The sequence below is a fragment of the Copadichromis virginalis genome, linkage group LG7, assembly GCF_057382275.1.
Source record: "Copadichromis virginalis isolate Kocher_CV1m ecotype Utaka linkage group LG7, C_Virginalis_male_GT1.1, whole genome shotgun sequence".
Lineage (NCBI taxonomy): Eukaryota > Metazoa > Chordata > Actinopteri > Cichliformes > Cichlidae > Copadichromis > Copadichromis virginalis.
This window is the reverse complement of record NC_140624.1, coordinates 45,065,099-45,085,582: the sequence shown is the minus strand read 5'-3', so window position 1 is coordinate 45,085,582 and position 20,484 is coordinate 45,065,099. Positions and strand designations below refer to the sequence as shown.

The window sequence follows — 20,484 nt, the reverse complement described above, 5'->3', positions numbered from 1 at the left end:
AAAACAAAAGGGGAAGGTTTTTCTTTCAGTGTGCGTTAATGAAAAGACATAATTTTTTGTGAAAACGTTAGATGATGGGACTTGCACGGAAATTGTTAATTCAAATATTTCCCCCCCTACACTCTTTACTCTGAACCACACCCCCCTTACATTAAGCCTGTGCCTGCATTTAGATTAAAAAAATGCTGACTGCAGATGAATGAGTCAATTCTGCTCTGCTGACAGATATTAAAAAGGCTTTTTCCCCCCTCCAAGTTTTATCCCAAAGTTCAACTATTCAAACATCTTTGGGATGTATTACGTCCACAGCAGGTTGTATAACTGTTAAATCACTGCGTTGCTCCAAAGCATAGCAGTTCAACTTCAACCTGAGCAACTTGTGAAATATCACTGCCCGATTATCTGCTTGTGCTGTGTGGTCTCAATATCTCCGATGCATGCTCTGTATATATGGAGATTTTAAAACTGATTGACATTGTAATTGATCTCCATTGAAAAGTTTACTTATCTATATCCCCTTGAAGAGAAATTGTGAATACCAGGAACCGTTATTGCATCAGAGCAACGTGAACGTGGTGTGTTTATGTCAGTGCAGAGTTTAGATCATCACAGTGTTCCATGTATTACTGCTGTCAGCTATCTGATTGTGAAGTTTGCCATATTGTGTGCAGTGTGTGTTCGTGTGTGTGCTGTCTTCACTGCAATGATGGGTATCTTCCTACTAGCTCAGGGCTGTGTCACTGAACATAAGGGTCTGCTCCTCATAATGTTTACCAGCTGAATGAGCTCTGTAGTGCTAAGAAATCACTAGCGGGTCACCCATGCTGTCCTTGTTACTGCACAAAGGGGACAAATGTGCATCCTTCTTGCTGTAAAAAGGCACACGCTACATAATACAGATTTCATTGGCTGCTTTTCCTGAAACATGCTGATGAAGGCTTAGCTGCCACCGGTGACATATTTTCTTGTCAGGAGTTCTTGGATATCATTGCAAAAAAACATGAGCAGATACAGGGAGTACTTACTGAGATTTAAGGGAAGTTGGTTGCCTTTGGTGATGTTGCTGTTGCCAGCCTTTCCTGTGATTGAAAATTGTGTGTCAGAAGGATATCTGCTTTAGAGATCACCCCACTTATCTGTCTGCAGGGAGGGAGCAGAGTTGGAGGGGGAATTGGTGGAAAATATAGACTACAATCCAAAACCTGCCTCCTTGTGGTTCATGTCACAGACATAAACAAACATGAATGGAGGCAGTGTTCCTGCACGGCCTGGTTACTTGTTGTTTTGTGTGAATCTATTGCAACTTCAGCCCATCAGCTGACACTTAAAATGGCAAAAGCTGAGTTGCAGAACATCATGTGTGTTGTTTTGCTGGGTAATCTGGTCTCATTTCATTGTTTCTTCTCTTCTTAATCCCACCCCCTCCCCAACCATCCCATCCTACACACACACACACACACACACACACACACACACACACACACACACACACACACACACCAATATCTCCCGCTAATCCTGTCTGGTCACCACATATCTGACTGCCTATGTCAGTCAATTCTGTGGCTATTGTTGGAATAAATTATTACAATGTGCGCAAGACAGAGCCTACTTAATTTTTTTTCTTTTTTTTTTTGTGTTAGATGGTCTCATTACAGTTCTTATTGGTTACAAGTCCGTGTGTCATAGACTGTTCTGTTAGGGAATGGGACGTGGCTGTTGCTATGCTGACACTAGGAAAATCTGCACTGCCGATGTAACTAAAGAAATCCGATCTTCATTTCCAGGAGCTGCAGTGTTTTGCACTCCTCGTTCATGTTTATTTCATTTCACACACTCCACTCTTTTTATTTTTGATTTTTTTCTTCATGTGGCATGGCTGGCAGTGTTTTGACTTGTGGTTTTCATGTTAAAAATACATTGTTGTGGTGGGGATGTGAGCCCGAGGGGGTGGGGGCAAAATATATATATATATATGACACAAGAAAAATAATGATGCTGATCAAAGACTCCCTCATTTCAATTGGCCACTTCTGTTAAATAGAGCACATTTAATAACGCGCACGGCTGTAAACCATGGAATAATAGATCCTAGTGATCCATGTGTGAAATGTAGCCATAAGTGCAGCTCCTCTTTGAAGTAGAAACACGCAAGCAATTGAGGTGCTAAATTTGGAAGACGCCTCCAGGGACGTTTTTGATGTGTTTGTTTTCTCTCGTACTCTGAGCTATACCAGGCGTGAATAATGTGTTTATGCGCAGCATGTTTCGATCAGGTTTGTGGATATGTGTTATGTGCTGTTTTTGCGTATATAAATGCAGGTGTTTTTTTTCCTTTTTGCTTTCGTCTGCGCCTGGAAATCTTGACCCAGAGATGGGGGGGAAACAAAGAAGGGTCCAGGCAGTACTTTAGACGTCAGCTGTAGCACCAACCGCAGCTGGATTTAATTGCCTCTTTTTTTGTTTTTTTTGTTTTTTTTTCTTTTTATGTAACATGATTGTAAGTGTGCTCTAAAAGGGCCGCTCGACTGCAGAGCTTCATTATTAGAATGGAGATAATCAGTCATCAGAATGATGATAAACATGTACAGCGGTTTGTTATTAACAATGCAAACCAAAGGTAGTGAAAGCTAATGATGCGAGTACTTTGCCAATGACATCCTAATTGTTATATTAATTAACTGCGCTGCGCTGCATCCCGCGGCGTGCTTAACATGTACTTGGTGAATATTTTGAACATTCACTCTTTGCCAACACATGACTCTATCTGACCTTTAAGTGCATACTTGTTGGCTTATCGTTACTGATGCACCGCACTTTGTCCTCCTCTCTGTTTTGTCTTTCTTGGGGCGATCGTGGCCCAAGAGTTGGCAGTTCGTCTTGTAATCGGAAGGTTGCCGGTTTGAGCTCCGGCTCCGACAGTCTCGGTTGTTGTGTCCTTGGGCAAGACACTTCACCCGTTGCCTACTGGTGGCGCCAGTGTCCGGCAGCCTCGCCTCCGTCAGTGCGTCCCAGGGCAGCTGTGGCTACAATGTAGCTTACCATCACCAGTGTGTGAATGTGTGTGTGAATGGGTGAATGACTGAATGTAGTGTAAAGCGCTTTGGGGTCCTTAAGGACTAAGTAAAGCGCTATACAAATACAGGCCATTTACCATTTCTTTTTTCCTTTTTCTTTTTTTTTTTCCTTAGCCCCGGCCTCCCAACCGGCCAAAACCTAAGATGGCAGCATCTCCCGCATCAGCGGTCAAGCTGTCGGCCAGCCGGGGTACATCTGGAGCCAGGAGGAGACGGACACGCTGTCGGAAATGCGAGGCGTGTCTGCGGACGGAGTGCGGAGAGTGTCACTTCTGCAAAGACATGAAGAAGTTCGGCGGGCCGGGACGCATGAAGCAGTCCTGCATCATGAGGCAGTGCATTGCTGTAAGTATGATGTGTGTGAGTGAACTTTTGTGTGGTGTAGTCATCAGTGTGGGCAGCACGGTGGTTAGCAGTGTTGGGTCGCAGCAAGAAGGTCCTCAGTTCGACTCCACCATCTGGCCGGGGCCTTTCTGTTTGCATGTTTTCTCTGGGTACTCTGGCTTCCTCCTATAGTACAAAGTAGAGCAGGGCGATATGGCCACAAATATTTATCACGATATATATTTGAAAATTTTCGATAACGATATAACCGACGATATAATTGATGCGAGACAAAATACAACTCCACAACATTACTAGCGCAAAAAGACAACCTTCCATTTATTTTCACTTAAACAAGAAGCTGGTTTTTATGTACATTAAAGCTTTATAAAAATGTAACAGTGCAAATGCAAATTCCTTGCTGAAAGTTTAACCAAAAGGCATTTCCAGTAGAAATGGGCTGACATATCCTGAGCATAACCATGTATAATATCCACTGAAGTTAAAAAGAGGTGCTTTGCAACATTAAACTGCAGTGTGCAGTACGCATTTTTCGGACCATAAGGTGCACGGGATTATAAGGCACATTAAGCGAAACAAAGCAGTCAGATAAATCAAACTTTATTAAACTCATTCTTCTTGCTTCCTCCACTTCTGTACCATTGATTCATTAATGTTGAATTCTCTGGCAGCTGCTCTATTCCCATGTTGTTGCATTAATGACTAACCTCGTATTGTGGATGGATTATCTCAGTTGTTCTCCTGACTGAAGTTTGGTCCGTTTACAGCACCCTGCCATGCGATTGCATTTGTTTCTAACCATGAAGAACCTTCACGTTAACTTTTATAAGTGGAAAAGTGTTAGTGTTCGTCCTCCAGCTTCACTGTTTATGTTATGCTAACATAGCTGTGTCGCTAGCGATCACGTAGCACATCATTATATACCAGCTAGCCCAACTTCAGTAACCCTGCAAACGTTACTGCTGTTTAGTTTCCTGTCTTCATTTATGTTGGAAGTGATAGCAGAGCTGTACGTTTGATTTTTTTTCAGAAATCTCTCAGTCAGAACATGCAATATCATGCTTAGGTAACTAGCGAAACTAGCGAGCTAACTTCCGCTAGCTTCCTGCTAACTTCTAACTCCGTTAAATGTAATAACTTTTGTTTTCATGGATGCCTGGAAGTTAAACTTCATAGTTACACCTGGTAAAGCAGCAATGCTGATCGTTTTATTAAAGATGAAAGAATTTAGACAGTTTTTAACTCTAAGTGATGCTGCAGTGTTGTTTGACCTGAAGTATACGGAGTTTAGGACCCAGATTACTCCCAGATTTAAGAGCATCTTAGTCCGACAAATACGACAATAACAACGGCCGCTTGCATGTTCTGCAAAAAAATGTGCTTTGTTGTGTATCTGACGGACAAACACCAAACCAGTTCCACATTACGGAAGTTGCACCATTTTTACAAACCAATTCTGGTTCATCTGTTTCACTCAACAATTGGCCATGTGCGTATGAAAACAAAGGCACTGCGCATGCGCGTTTTACTCCCATTCTATCGCGATATTTCATTTTCCTATCGTTGCCTAACATTATACCGGTATTACCGTGAACGGTATAATATGGCCCAGCCCTAGTACAAAGACATGCAGTTAGTGGGGTTAGGTTAAATGGTGATTCTAAATTGCCCGTAGGTGTGAATGTGAGTGTGAATGGTTGCCTTTCTTACTGTTTTAGCCCTGTGTAGGATTGGTGACCTGTCCAGGCTGTACCTTGCCGTATGGTAGCTGGGATAGGCTCCAAGCCCCCTGTGATCCTGAAAAGGATAAGCAGAAGAGGATGGATGGATGTACTCCTAAGTGTGCCTGATTTAGGCTTCTGCAGGAAATTTACTTATGACCTATCTTAGCCCTACGCCGTGACCTGACATGTAGTTAAATTTCTCGGAAGATAGATGTCAGGGTACGTGGAAGGTTATGCCGCAGGGTTAAAAGAGGGTAGATTTCCTGCTGAAGTATAGTTCGGGCATTAATTTTGACAGCAATTTCGATGTAGTTGTAGTCTGTTGACTAAAAGGTCATTTAGTTTTAGTCATAAGTTAGGCATCTAAATTCTTATAGTTTTATTAGACTAAATATCATTATAGTAGGCTAAATCTGAAGCTGATTCAGTTGATTAAAATATAAAGTGTAAATGTTGGGCTGTGAGGGTTCGCTCAGCACGGTTTACAAAGCTTCTCATCTTTGAGATCAAATGTGAAGAGCTTCCACATATCTGCTCTTTTCTTGTTCCGAAGCGTTGACATGTTGTCGCGTTTTCATTAGAAACAGGAAGCATGGATGCTAGCTGAATCCTTCCTTACACAATTACAAGGAGATTACTTCTCATTGGATCACTTCCGACTTGTCCTGCCTTTCATCACAGCTTCATTATTTCTGATTGGATCTCATCTGTCCTGAGTACTTTCAACTTGTTTTGATTTGTTGTTGATTTATTCCGTTATTATCTTAATTTCATCAGGAAAAAAAGAATCTTTGAGGAAAAGTATTGGTTAACGAATTAACATTGGTTCTTGTGCTCATTGGAGAACGCACAAACAAATCGTGGTATGCTTGTTGGCTACAGGGGAACAAGCATCATAAATAACACACATTAATGTAAAAAAAATAGAATAAAATTGGGAGAGCTGATTCCTTTCCATCACAAAAGTTCACCAAACTCATACCAGTAGAGCAGCTGTATTCACTGCTTCAAATATAGGAGTCCAACAAGCAGCTCTTTCCAATTGAAAGTAATTCTCATCAGATATAGTCACTGATGCTGCTCGAAGCTCGACAACAAGTGATAATGATTGGCCTCCTGGGAGCCACATGCCTCCAGCACCTTGAAGAGCCTGAGCAGGCGTCTGCACAGCTGTGGTGACATATCTACTAGGACTCTCCACGAGTTTCATATACTTATATTCAAAATTGTTAGTTTCACATTTCCATTTCTGTTTTATATAAACGGTACTCACTGTTTTAACTTCCTGAAGTCCCTGATTGGTGGCAAATTCAAAGCCTTTGGTGAAATAAGGAGGTACACCCAGTGGGTGATTCACTTTGGATGAATACTGAAAATGAATGGAAACGCCTACATAAGCTATCTAAAACTTACTGTATCTTCTTTGTTTGATGATGAAGTTATTTAAATGTAAGTCTCTTGCATATTGGTGTCACTATCAGTGAAGAAGTCAAACCTTCTCGACAAGAAATAATTCAAGTATTTAACCTCTGATCAAACGACAGCTTGGTTTCTCTACAGATTAAACAAACAACTTCTAATGCCTCAGTGAGCTTTAAAGTACTTACAGAGCTAGGATAGCTGTTTGTTGTATCTATTGTTAGCTAAACTAAAAGTCTCAGTCACAATCACTTTATTGTCCTTGAGTGCATCTGTAGTGACATAGACCAGTGTTATCCTTTCACTCAGCATCTGGTTCTGCTTAGCTTTATGTCCCTCGACTGTGGACACAAGGCGTCTGCACATTAGGTTAAAGCAGAGGTGGTTCCTTTAGTCAACTTCCTTGATACTGTTTCATATTCCTGCACCAATTGAAGGGTGTTCCTCCCTCCCTAGGCAATATTTTCTGTGTAGATTCTCAGTCATCCAGGTCATGGTAGTCTTAAGCATTGAAGGAAACTGCAGTTCCTTTTAGGTTTGTGAAGGTGTTTCACGAAGCCTCTCGAGTGTGGTGAGTTCTCAGAACTGATTGAAGAGTTTCAGATGTTGGTACCACATTTAAGACAATTCCTGAGGTCCTTTTCCAGGTGCTTCAGCTGTCATTCACACATTCATGTGACCTTAAACATAAAGATCCCAGGATTAGATACCACTTGATGAAGAGGTGAAACATCCTCATGAATCTATAGAAAGAAGTCCAGTTGTCTTTGACTCAAATGCTAGACCGAATGGCTCATGACCTCAATGACTGAGAAAGTGAGAAACTCATAAGCCTGGCTTTCTTATAATTATTATAATTATTATAAGAAAATAGTAATTATATTATTATATAAGTATAACTATAATTTATTATGTTTGGTTCTGGAGTAGCTGCCTGAATGTTTTTTGTTTTTTTTTAGTTGCTGTTTGTTGTAGCTGTGTAATAAAAAAGAATGCAAGTAGCAGTATCAGATATTACCTGTTACAGTAGCAATTATATAGACGCACGGAGAAAGTGATAATGGCCTGGTCTAAATGTTTCAGTACCAAGGACAGAGACTTGTAGAGAGGCTGAGTTTGATTATTTCTGCCTTTTATATGATGAGAAGGACTGTGTTTTAATGTTTAATCATGCTAGTTAAAAGATAGCGAGAGCTGTCGGGTCTTCGGCTTTTTAGCCACCGTGACTCGTGTTTAAATAATGCAAAACATGCTTAACTCGCCCTTCATATTAACTTACTCTAACACAGATAGAGAGCAGTCATCAGAGCCAGCGATTACACACAGTTCATCAAGAGCCACTCTGTTGCTTTAGCCCATTTATTAGTTGGCTAATGTTGTTGTAAATCTGTTTGGAACCTCACGGTAAATGATGAACTAGCTGTTAGGGCTATAACACTCTGGATTCATATGGAATATAAATGAATGAATAAATCAGGTCATTTTTTTTAAAGCTATGGTGGCAAACTTGAGCTGTCAGGCTTTTAGATCACAATTAAGGGTAGCTTATACAACTCTATAAACCAGCTACTGTCTTAGCAATTAGTGAAGTCAATCTTCCATCAATATTACATTATTATTACTTTGAGGTTGCTGTGGCTCAGAGGAGATAGAGGAAGCTGGGAGCTGAAGCAAATGGCTTGATGTTGTGCGTTTGGTCCATGTGATCTTTGGGAACTGAACTCCAGATTGCCTCCAGTGAGTGATTTGTGTGTGTCTATGATGGAGAAAGTATTGGATGTATAGAATAAAACGATCTGTCTGTACGTGTGTGTAAATGGGCGACTGTTGCTTGTAGTGTAAAGTGCTTTGAGTGGTCGATAAGACGAGAAAAGAGCTATATAAATGCCAGTCAATTTACATTTTTCCATCACTCAGATTGGATTTAAAATTTTCTGGGTCCTTAGTTGAGTCATATGAGGAGTAGGCTGTTGAAAGCCGTGGCAGCAAATAGTTCCAGCTCTGCTTTGTTTCACCCTTCTGAAAAAGTGTGGGTTAAATTTTGTTGTGACAAAGAATTGCTTAAAAAGACGAGAGTGAGCTGATGCAGAGCCTTTATCTTCTGCACTGTCTTTTCTTTGTTTTTTTTTTCTCCCTCCTCCAGCCCGTCCTACCCCACACAGCAGTGTGTCTCGTCTGTGGCGAGGCAGGCAAGGAGGACACCGTGGAGGATGAGGAAGAGAAGTTTAACCTTATGCTCATGGAGTGTTCCATCTGTAACGAGATCGTTCACCCTAACTGTCTCAAGGTGAAGACCTGAGTGTCAGTCAGCTGTTGAATAATTGCTCGTTTCATGTCAAACGCTGTTTAATAGCCAGTGTGTTTCTTGTTATTCAGATTAAAGATTCAAATGGAGTAGTCAATGATGAGCTGCCAAACTGCTGGGAGTGCCCAAAATGTAACCATGCTGGGAAAACTGGAAAAGTAAGCATCAGTATGGACTTTATTCTGTGTGTGTGTGTGTGTGATGCATTTGTTAAACAGCCGAGTTTTAGTTAAGAATCTAAGAACCAGAAAAATAAAGTTGTGCTCTCTTTTTTCCTAACCTTTTGGCCTCAAAGCAAAAAAGAGGCCCAGGGTTTAAGTATGCATCCAACCTTCCTGGCTCGCTGCTCAAAGAACCGAGGTTAAACCGAGATTCAAAGGAAGAGCCAGACCTACCCATGGTGGCGCCAACACCTATTGCTGCCTTGACTACCACTTCTGCTGTGAAGAGGAAGGTGGAACGGGATGTAATCGCAAAGAAAAATGACGAGGAGCCTCCTAAAAAACGCCCCCCCTTGCTTTCTCTAGATGGTATGCCCCGGCCGAGATTGGAGGACAATCCTCTTAGGAAAAAGAGGAAACTTTTTGACACAAATGATGAGCCTAGCTTTGTTAAAAAGAAGGTAAGACTCATGTCTCTTTGTAAAGTTTTTTTATTTAGGCTTTTTAAAAATATATTTAAAATAGTTTTTTAATGTTGTCGGAAATGTTACAAACGATGAAGATGCAGAAAACCAAAAATGGAAGAATATAACTATTCTTGAACCACCCTTCATTTCTTTATACTTTGCTTCTAAGAAGTCAGACTGTCTTTTTTTTTTTTAAGTGATCTTGAGCAATAGTTCACCTGGCTTTGTTACAGCCCTCCAAAGTTTTTCTTTGGACATTGGCTGCTTTTTCACTCATTTTCAGAGCAGTCTTTGTATCTGACCATTTTCAAATCAGTGTTTTTTCAATGCCAGGTAAGCTGCTTAACGGTGATCTATGAATCCTTAAGGTTAAAAAAAAAGACACCTACCAATGCCGTGTCTATATGTAATAGACAATACAGACGAAAACCATTATATTTTGGCACTTTGTTACTAGCGGGCTGTTTCTAAAACATGTAATCTGTTCCCATTTATTTTGGTGAATCTATGAAAAATGCCAAAGAAAACACAGTTTGATAAAAATAAAGTAGTAATTATGTCGTTACCCAGAAGGTGATTTCCAAAGAGCAACTAGCTGAAAACCATATGCCTTATGCATTCACAGCATAGTGCATACTGTGCAATATGTCCTTAAAACATTTGAGGAAGCTGGACAAAAAGAAGGCGTGACATGCCTAAAACAAAAGTCATGTCCTCGAGAAATTGGAAAACATTTAGCAAAGATTTCACACATTGCATAGCATCTGAGCTATCAGTTGATCCATCTACTTTTCACTGATGCCTCAGAAAGGGTCTTAGTTGAAGGTTGGCTGTCAAGAAGCCATTCTTATAGAAGGGAAACAGACTGAGGTATGACAAACTACACAAGTTCTGGACTGAAAATCAGTGACAACGGGCCTTATGCAGTGATAAAGTTTTTAGTTTTAGTTAATTGTTATCAATATATTTCAAGATTCATATTGTCAATACAGCAGTATACACAGTATACAGTGTACCGAAATTCTGTTTCACCCCAAGCCCCCATGGTTCATTTATAACTATATAAAAGATATATCTCCAAGAGATATAAAACTAGAAATTACAAATAAATAACATGCTAAATTTTGGTAAAATTAAGGGATACAAAGGTAATAATTACTAACTATACAACTACACTATACAACTATACACATGGAGGAGGTGAGGAGAGATACAACAGTGAGTGTCTACAGCAGTTTGTAAAGCATGGTGGAGGCTCTGTCATGGTTTAAGGCTGCATTTCAGCCAGTGGTGTTGGAATTATGAAAGCAGAAAATTACAGTCAGATTTTGATCCACCATGCAATCTCATGTAGAAAGCACGCAGTAAAAGCATACCAGGATGGAAAACACGGAGTGCAACTCTATCAGTCATGGATGGGCCTCCTCAGAAGAGAACGAAGGCCAGCCGACATCCAAAAAAGAGCTTTGAATGTCCTTCAAGAAGCCTGGAGAACTATTCCTAAAGACCTGAAGAAATGACAAGAAAGCTGCCTAAGAGAGTTCAGGCTGTGTTTGAGATTAAGGTGGTAATTTTCCAGTGAAAATTAAATAAATGAGGCTCAAGACTTTTGCAGAGTACGATATTTTTTTGTCAACTTTGGTTTAAGATGTTGCATAAAATGCAGACAGGCACTAAAGTTTTCAAATATTTGTCTGCAGATGTTTAATTAAAAACTCGAATATATTTAAAATATGTCAAAGAAACAAGAACTTAATTGAAAGTCCTGATCTTTATGTGGAAAAACTGATAATTCTGTCTGCTTTCAAAACATAATTACACTCCCTCTTTTCTTTCTTAGAAGAAGCTTTCAAAACCGGATGACTCATTTACTTCGAAGCTGCTTCAGCATATTAAGAGAGAGAATGATCACGGTGATGAAGAAGACGACCAGGAGGATCATGAAGAAGATGGGCTGTCCTTGGAGAGGATGCATTTAAGGGAGAAAAATGAGTATGACGACGAGGACCAAGATGGGGACGCTGAGGAAGAGGTGACGGTGAAAAAAGAGAGGGACAATAATGCAGAGGACAAAGCTAAAGTCCTTCTAAGCCCGCTGCTGAGAACGTCTGCAGCCAGAGAAAGTGACCAGACATCCTCTAACTCTCCCAGAGCGGGACCAAGCGGTGAGTCGGGAGAAGCCCAAGAGAGAAGCTCCGCTCAGCTTAAAGCACGACATCAGCGTAAGCGGCTCCCCAACAAGGAGGCGAGCAAAGAGTTCTGCCAGGAGACTCCGAAGATAGAAGACTGTCTGAGCAGCCAGAAGCTGGGCTCAGTGAAGAAGGAGGAGGACAGCCCAGCCAACCTCAATCGTCGACCACTTAAGACCGAAGACTCCCTGACCAATCAGAACCGAAAACCACTAAAAACTGAGGACCCACCTGCCAATCCGAGTCGTAAAGCCCTTAAAATGGAAGAAGGCGTAAACAATCAAAACAGACTGCCGCTGAAAACAGAAGACAGCTTGACCAATCAGAATCAAAGGCCAGTGAAATCTGAGCCCGAGAGTGAAGTGGACGAACAGAAGCCCAGGTGGCCTCTTAATAATGGCAGCAGCGACTTGGGCGACTGGCTGCGACACCGGGGGCGGGAGATGAACGGGATGCCGCGTGGCTACTCGCCGCTCAGTTGGAACAGAAACACACCGATCGCACCAATATGCCCTCGACCGCTTCCCTGCCGGTCGCCACCGAAGTGTATCCAAATGGAGCGCCACGTGATCCGGCCCCCTCCCATCAGCCCCCCGCCCGACAGACTGCCCCTGAACGACGGCGAAGCGCATGTGATGCAGCGAGAGACCTGGATGATGGTGTTCGGTCACCTCAGTCACAGAGATCTCTGCGTCTGCATGCGTGTCTGCCGGACCTGGAACAGATGGTGAGTAGAAAGATGGTGAAGATGAAAAACGTGCCTTCTGCACTTCATCACACAGCAGTCCAGCGAAAACGTCCGCTGTCTCTCTCATCAGGTGCTGTGACAAAAGGCTTTGGAAGCACATCAATCTGAACCGCTGCAAGTCCATCACTCCCCTGATGCTGAGCGGGATCATCCGCAGACAGCCGGTAGCCCTAGACCTCAGTTGGACCAACATTTCCAAGAAGCAGCTCAGCTGGCTCATCAACAGACTTCCAGGTAAGTAAATCCACCCATCTACACAGGTGTGTTTGTGTCTGTATGAAACAGCCTTAGTGACATGTACAGGTAATGATGAAGGATTTTATGTGGCAGTTTTGTGTATTTATCCGTTTATTAACACCGGAAACATGACACAATTTAGGGAGTTGGTCTGACGGGCTTTAGAAAGAGACATTTTTAAAACTAGTTAATCTCAATCAATATGTATTGAGACTAACTCATTATGTAGTGTCAGTCCATTGAGGACTGACTCAAAATGGATTGGGACAATTTGTAATTGTCTTACGTCTTCACTCTCAGCTTAGTCATGAAAAGAAAGAGACTCGCTGCAAGAGAGTTTTACCACCCTTTGGCCATAATTGTGGCAAATAAACCAGATATAAGGCAATATCATGTAATTTTTTTTTTTTTTTTGGGGGGGGGTCAGCACGTTTGTCTCACTGCAAAACCAAATGTAGTGAGCTCATCATGTTACAGAGCCCCCTAATGGTCACATATGGGAAAAAATATTTTCAAACTACTTTTGGGAATCATTCAGAATCATTTTTCCTTTTCTCTTGAGGCTTATGCTGTACTGTTAGAGGATATTTGCAGTCTATTGAAAGGATGTTTCAACAGGCAGAGTGGCCGCAGTGTGGAGCTAATGCCTGTTAGCTCTGCTGCAGCTGCTCTGCCTGGTTGTGGAGGTAAATGTGGTTATGGTTTGGAGTTTATGGCTGATTCTGTGGTAATAAAATTATTTAGATCTGTGGTCCTTATATAGCTCACGTGTTAGTATGTGTTAGCATTCCAAGAGTTCAGAAATACTGCAACATAAATGTAATGCAACCAGTGCATGTAGTTGGTGTTAAACCTTTCCAGACACAGCCCAAATCGCAGCCACAGTCGTCGCTGCAGCTCATCTCATAAGGTTTCTGGAAGAGTGGTGTGAACAGGTTTTACTTACACCTGTGTAGCCACGAGGGTGCATTGATTCACCCTGTGGTCATTGCCAGCAGCTGTATACGTTATAATGTATAATACTGTATCGGAGTGGATGGTATGTCACTGTTCAATCTTCCAGAGAATTTCTAATTCAAATCCATTCATTATGTGCGTTTTATTTTATTTATTTATTTATTTTTTCGGGGGGAGTATTTGATTAAATGTAATTTTTCTGTGCTGACATTTGTAGAGGATGTTTTTTTTTCTTTGCTACACCAAGAATACTGCATCTGAGACAGAAAACGAAGAAGCAGATGCCACATTGTTGCATTTGTCCACATGAAATCAAACAGCAAACCAAACTTTAAGAACTGTCTATAACAAGGTTTTTTGTGTCCTTGCAGGTCTACGTGTGCTGCTTCTCTCTGGATGCTCATGGGTAGCCGTCTCTGCTCTCTGCACCTCCAGCTGTCCTCTCCTGCGAACTCTGGATGTTCAGTGGGTCGAGGGACTGAAAGACGCTCAGATGAGAGACTTGCTGTCGCCTCCCACAGATAATAGGCCAGGTACCAACCGTTTTTCTGTCACAGAACACCAGGACAACATTATTGACTGAGTGAGAGAGCTTGATTACAGAGGAGGGGAAAGGAGATTGTTGGTATAGTGACTCTGTCTGTGTTTTCTTTTCTGAATCACTATACTTCAAGTCACTCCGTTTCACAATGGTAGAATACAAATTCATCTAAAGACAAGCTCAGATGAAGTTTATGTACTAAACTAAATATCTTTGAGAGCTGTTTTCACACATGCCCTTCCCCTGAATTTATCTCAACCTGTTAAAACTGTTTTTAAAAAGCCTCCACAGTCAAATGGCAGTTCTATCACATGCATAGAGTCCTGTGAAAGCCAAATACACTGTTACAGCTTTCATAGGGATTAAGAAGGTCAGTAGCAGCCAGGTGCTGCTAAAAAAAAGCACTTGATTAAGTGATCATCAGCAAGTGTGAGCACCTCAGTGGCAAAATGGATGTCCCAGCAAATTCTCCCCAAAGTCAGACTGTGCAATGTGCAGAAAAACACAAGAGCTACATCTCAGAGACTACAAGTCTCTGTTAGCATTTTGCATGTCAAAGCTCGTGACGGCAAAATTGGAAAAAAGACTGAACAAGTATGACTTCTTTGAAAGGGTTGCCAGGGGAACGTATCTTCTCTCTAAAAAAGAGGCTTAGGTTTGCATCTGCGCAAACCACAAGACTTTGAGACCAAAGTGGAGGTGTTTGGCCATAATAGATAGGAAAAGTAGATTGATTGGTGCATAGATTAACTGATTGATCCTAAAAGGGAAATTATTGTGTTACAGCATTAAGAATAACAATAGTACCGTGTACTGTAGATAAATAACAAAGTTAAAATGTTTCAGGTGCATAGTGAAGGGCCTTTACTGTGTGATGGATGTGTGCAAAATCTGCATACAACAGTGACTTTGAAACCCCCCCCCCCCCCCAATAAAAATAAAAATGAGGCAAAGTTAAAGAAGAGTAAAAATTAAGACTGAGATTGAGCAAGAGTAGTGTAAATTGCATTTATCATAAATAATATGTAGACTATAAATACTGCCTCGGGCAGGATTTTAAACATACTTTACTCTCCCTGCTCAGTAGTTCTTAGTTTGTCTGATTTCTTACTGAACCCATGTGAAGACAGAGCAATTCATTGTTTGACTTTAAAGTGGTCCTGCAGGGTCTGTCCAGGCAGCATCCTGACCTAAACTAAATTGAGACCTTTGAGTAGTATCAGAAATGAATGAAAAGAGCTCTGTGTCAACAAATTCTGATAACTGACCAAAATAAAACATCAAATTAATCAGTCTATCAATAATTGGCCACTTCCTTACCTGGTCTGTAACTCAGACCGAGAGCCAACCCACTGGTTCCTGTTGAAGACCTGCATACATTTAAAAAGTCTGGCCTCTCCAATTTAGCAAATTGCTGTAACTGGTGTATTTTCTGTTGAATGCAGAATTATCAGCCATGAATGAATGCAAAATTGGAGTCTTGGCTAAAGCAGCCATGTTGTAGGAACATGTCACCCAGATGTGCGATGTGTGCCTTTAATGTTGTTTGTAGACAACAATGCAGCTTTGTGGCAGAGAGATGAGTTATGTCAGGCTTTAGATCCAGAGACAGCAGTTGTTAGTAGGATTACTTCACTGTTGGGGGATTTGTTTCTTTTCCATGCTCATTAACTATATACCATGAATCATCTCTCTTTACTTAATCCCTCTGGTAATCTCCTCCCCTGTGTTTTTACACATTTTGTAGGTCAGTTGGACAACAGGAGTAAACTGCGTAACGTAGAGGACCTGCGTCTGGCAGGGTTGGACATCACTGACACGTCTCTGCGCCTCATCATTCGTTACATGCCCCTCTTATCTAAGCTGGACCTCAGCTACTGCAACCACGTTACTGACCAGTCGGTTAACATCCTGACTGCTGCGGGGACAACCACCAGAGACTCACTCACTGACATCAATCTGTCAGGTATGAGTCTGTCTTTGTAGGCTCTAAATCTGCCTGGATTAGACTCATTGCACTGACTTGTGGCTGAAATCAAAATGTATTAGACCTGAATACTGAATTATCACCTCTGTCCCCTTTAGATAATCCCAATGAATGATAAGATAAGATAAGATAAGATAAGATAGAACTTTATTAATCCCTCGGGTGGGTTCCTCTGGGAAATTCGACTTCCAAAAAGCACAGCAACGACCGAAGTTACAGTTACAGAATTGTTATATATATATATATATATATATATATATATATATATATATATATATATATATATATATATATATATATATATATATATATATACACACACACACACACACACATATATAAATACAGAGACAAATATAAATAAAATATACAAAGGGGATAAATAGAATAAATAGGAATAAAAAATAAAAATACAAGTGAATTGCACATTTCAAGTATTGAGTATTGAATGTATAAAACAGCTTGATATTTAGCCCCATTAGCAACACCGTGCTTTAGAAAACTTGGGTCCAATATTAATAAATAATGCAGTTATAGTACTGTGCAAATAACTCCCATCACCCCTCATTCCTTTATATGTTGCTGGGAAAATTGAAATTAGGTGCAGAAGTTTATTAAAAATTGTGCAAATATACACTGAAGTACAGCATATACGGCAAAAACAGTTTGTGCAGTTTTAATGAGATTAAAAGTCAATATTCGGTCTTTATTCTTTAACATAGCCTGAACTCTCTTAGGGTTAGGCTTCTTGAAGGACATTCAAAGCTCTACTTTGGATGTCGGCTGCCTTTTGTTCTGCTCTCTGTCAAGATGATCCCACACTACTTCAGTAATGCTGAGGTCTGGGCTCTGAGGAGGCTGATCCATGACTGATGGTGTTTTCGTCATGTGTTTGTCTATCCAGGTATGCTTTTACTGTATTAGCAGTGCATCATGTTGAAAAATGAAGCCGCTGCCAATCAGATGCTTTCCAGATGGTATTACATGGTGAATGAAAATCTGACGGTACTTTCCTGCGTTCATAATTCCATTAATTTTGACAAGATCCACAATACCAGATGGCTGTAGACACTCACTGTTGTATCTCCATACAAACGAACGATGATGATAATTGATGATTTCAAATCCTTAAGAGTGGCGTCTTGACAGCCAGCCATCCACTGAGACTGATTCTGACTTGATGTTTGTAGACCGCAAAGTAGGCTTCAGTGAACAGTAGATGGATCAACTGAGGGGCCAGGTGCATGTCTCAGGTCCTGTGTTCAGTCTTTGGATGTTTTTCTAGTTCTTCAGGACCCAGCTTTCAGATACTGTTTATCTGTTGTAGATAGATTTTTGTAGCCCTGCCACTTCTTCTTTGGTCCTGTGCTTGTTTAGTTTTGCATTGCGCACCAGGCAGAGCTGACTGGCTACTAGTAATGTTTTTTAAATTTCTTTTTTGCTAAGCTTTCTGTTATGTGTTGATACAACACTGGTTTATCCCTAGATTTAGGTACCTTTTTGGTTCTTAAATGATTCATAGGTCAGTCTTAAGTGGCTTTGGCTTAACAAACAAACAGACAAACAAAAACATTACTCTGAAAATGTCAGGTACAAGGACTGGACTGAAAAATAGTGAAAAGCAGCCAGTGTGTAAGAAAAATTGCCTTCACAAAGCCTATTGCTTAAGATCGCATGAAGAAATTCCTAGAAAATCTGGCTCCTTGGATCCAAAGCATAAAGAAATGAGGGGTGAGTCAAGACTTTTGCACAGTACTGTAATTTTGGAGAGGAAATCTTGTTCAGTGGCCTGTGCAGAACTGATAAAAATAACTCAATACTTTTCCTCCAAGAATATTATCAAATGGTAAACGCGGTAAATCAAAGGGCCATTTTAGAAACCTCACCATACTGAGACCGTTTGAGCTCCTGTCCCAAAAGGCTGATTAATCCATGCGTGTGCAGAGTCTGTTTCAGCGCAGGTGACCTGTTATACACCATTTAATTTTTTTCCCAACCCAATTTCTCCCTGCAGTCTGTAACAGGGTCACAGACCAGTCGCTGACCTATTTCAAGCGCTGTGGAAGCATTTGCCATATCGACCTGCGATACTGCAAACAGGTGACCAAGGAAGGATGTGACCAGTTCATCGCCGAAATGTCCGTCAGTGTGCAGTTTGAACTCATTGAGGATAAACTGCTGCAGAAGATCAGTTAGGCACACGGACAACTCTGGTGTGATTTTTTTTTTTTTTTTTCACAAGTAGTAAAAGTGCCGTCCACATGGAGGCAGCAGAAGACTGCTTACTTGTGTGTGAAAGAGCGTGAAGGACTCCTGTAAAACTGATATAAAGGGAGTTTGCGCTGCTAAGCAAGAATGTAAAAATGGTCCTGTAATGGAGATATATATATATATATATGTATATATATATATAAGTTTTTGTTGTCACACCTGTTTATACGTTATTTATTCTTTATATTGATTGTTTTATGTATTGTATCCTGGTTATCTTTTTGGTGTTTATAGACTATTTTTTGTTTCAATGCAAAGTTTATTGCATTATAGAAGAATATTTTTGTATCAGAAAGTGTTTCATACATTTATGTGCAGTATTAAATGGACCACTGTAGTGGCTCCATGCTGTAGTGGTTTTCAAATTCGCCTAATAAGCGAAGGAACCCCCAGTATCCGGGGAGGAGACACGAATCCCTTTGAGGACTGCGTCAGGAAGGGCATTCGGACATAAAAAAAGAAAAACAACAGCCAAATTAAAACACGCGGAGCTACCCGCTGTGGTGACCCCTTTCCAATAAGGGAGTGGCTAAAAGTAGCTTTTATTAAATGCACCACTGTACAGTATCACAGCACTGAAAGCGATTATTAGTTGGCATTACTGTTAAGCTTTTTATTGTCGAGAGACAAAGGTCTAACGATTTGTTGCCAGACTTGTAGGATGGTAGTTTTTGTTTGTGTGGGTGTTTTTATATTTTATTATTGTATATGCCAGAGTTCTGCTTCCTTTTAGATAAAGGTACTGTATATTTTGTTTTCCATGTCCGTTTGGATGAAATATCTAGTTATTTGCACTGATGTGGTCAATACGAATACATGAATGCATTCTTACATACACTATACAGTGTACAGTGTATAAAGCATATTTTTTAAACACTAAAACGTTCTGCTAATTTTACTAACAGCTTGTAGGTAACTGGGCTATTATAAGATAAAAACATCTCCATTACTCTTTAGTATTCCCGGTGCTTTGTGGAAGGAAGCGTTTTAGCTCTGCATGCAGACATGTTTACACCACTGTCAGTAGAGTTAGTAACAGTTAAACGATATAACCATGTTTACTCCCGCTGAACTCCACGTTACCATAAAGAAGAGACTGTGCTGAATCATGCAAGGAGTAAAGAATCTGTAAAGCCCATAAGGTTTACATTTAGAAAAGAGGATCAGACATACAAATGAAAAATGCAGCTGAGTGTCTCTACTTTGTAAATCGCTCTTATTTTGGGCTTTATATGCCTAAAGTGTCATGTTCCAAGGAAATTGACAACAACATTGAGAAAACAAGTGAAACCAATAACAGTGAAGCCATTCCAATCTCAAAATGTGAGGCCTTCACCAGAAACTCAGCATGAGACCAAATACACTGTATCCAGTGTAGGAGAAAAGTGAAAAGGTCAGCAGAGGGTTGTATGAAAGATTTCTGTAAAATATAAAAGTTAAAAAAGGCTTTTTTTCTTTGTTAGCCAGAAAGTTCACTGAAAACAAAAAACACATTAACACTGGTTTATTTTTTATTTTTTTATGATATTTTGAGTTGATCTTCTGATGTAAGTACATTGTGACCTGTCATTCAGTGATAAAGTTTCAAATTCATAAGCAATGTTCTTACTGTGCACCTATACTCTTTATAATTGTATTAAGACATTCAGAAGTCGTTGGAAGTTTTGACTGACTCATGAGTTTAGTGATTAATAGAATTTCGTTTTCCTCTTTAAAACTCCAGATTTTTCTAAAATGAAGTCTTTTGCGTAATTTTTGAATAGCACTCCAGTCCATACAGTTCAGTGGATGGGTTTACATTTAAAATTTTATGTTTTTATTAAAAGGCCGTGTCTCCATGAAATATTTTAGTACATTACTTCAGATCTATTTATCTGTACATAATGTACACGCAAAGCCTCTTCAGAGTCGACCTTTGAGATATTAAATTCATTTTAAATACTGATGAGTGTGTGAGTTTCATCCTTTGGGTTTAATCAGTAACAGGTTTGTATCTTATACTGGAAAGCTGGTCATGTTAGATTTACCTCTGTGTTTAATACACGCTGGCTCCTAT

General features: G+C 40.4%; 1 protein-coding gene across 2 annotated transcripts in view; it reads left to right on the top strand.

Annotated features, from left to right (window-relative positions):
• The window catches only part of kdm2bb (lysine (K)-specific demethylase 2Bb), a 30,270-nt gene extending 9,899 nt beyond the window's left edge, over positions 1–20,371 (top strand). For both annotated transcript variants that reach the window (XM_085463633.1, XM_085463634.1), the window contains 9 exons: positions 3,192–3,422; positions 8,709–8,852; positions 8,942–9,028; positions 9,166–9,492; positions 11,339–12,414; positions 12,506–12,669; positions 14,001–14,162; positions 15,918–16,136; positions 18,172–20,371. In XM_085463633.1, the coding sequence (XP_085319759.1) occupies positions 3,192–3,422; positions 8,709–8,852; positions 8,942–9,028; positions 9,166–9,492; positions 11,339–12,414; positions 12,506–12,669; positions 14,001–14,162; positions 15,918–16,136; positions 18,172–18,353 (2,592 nt within the window). In that variant the 3' untranslated portion in view covers positions 18,354–20,371. The remainder of the gene's footprint in view (positions 1–3,191; positions 3,423–8,708; positions 8,853–8,941; positions 9,029–9,165; positions 9,493–11,338; positions 12,415–12,505; positions 12,670–14,000; positions 14,163–15,917; positions 16,137–18,171) is intronic.
• The last annotated feature ends 113 nt before the right edge of the window (positions 20,372–20,484 follow it).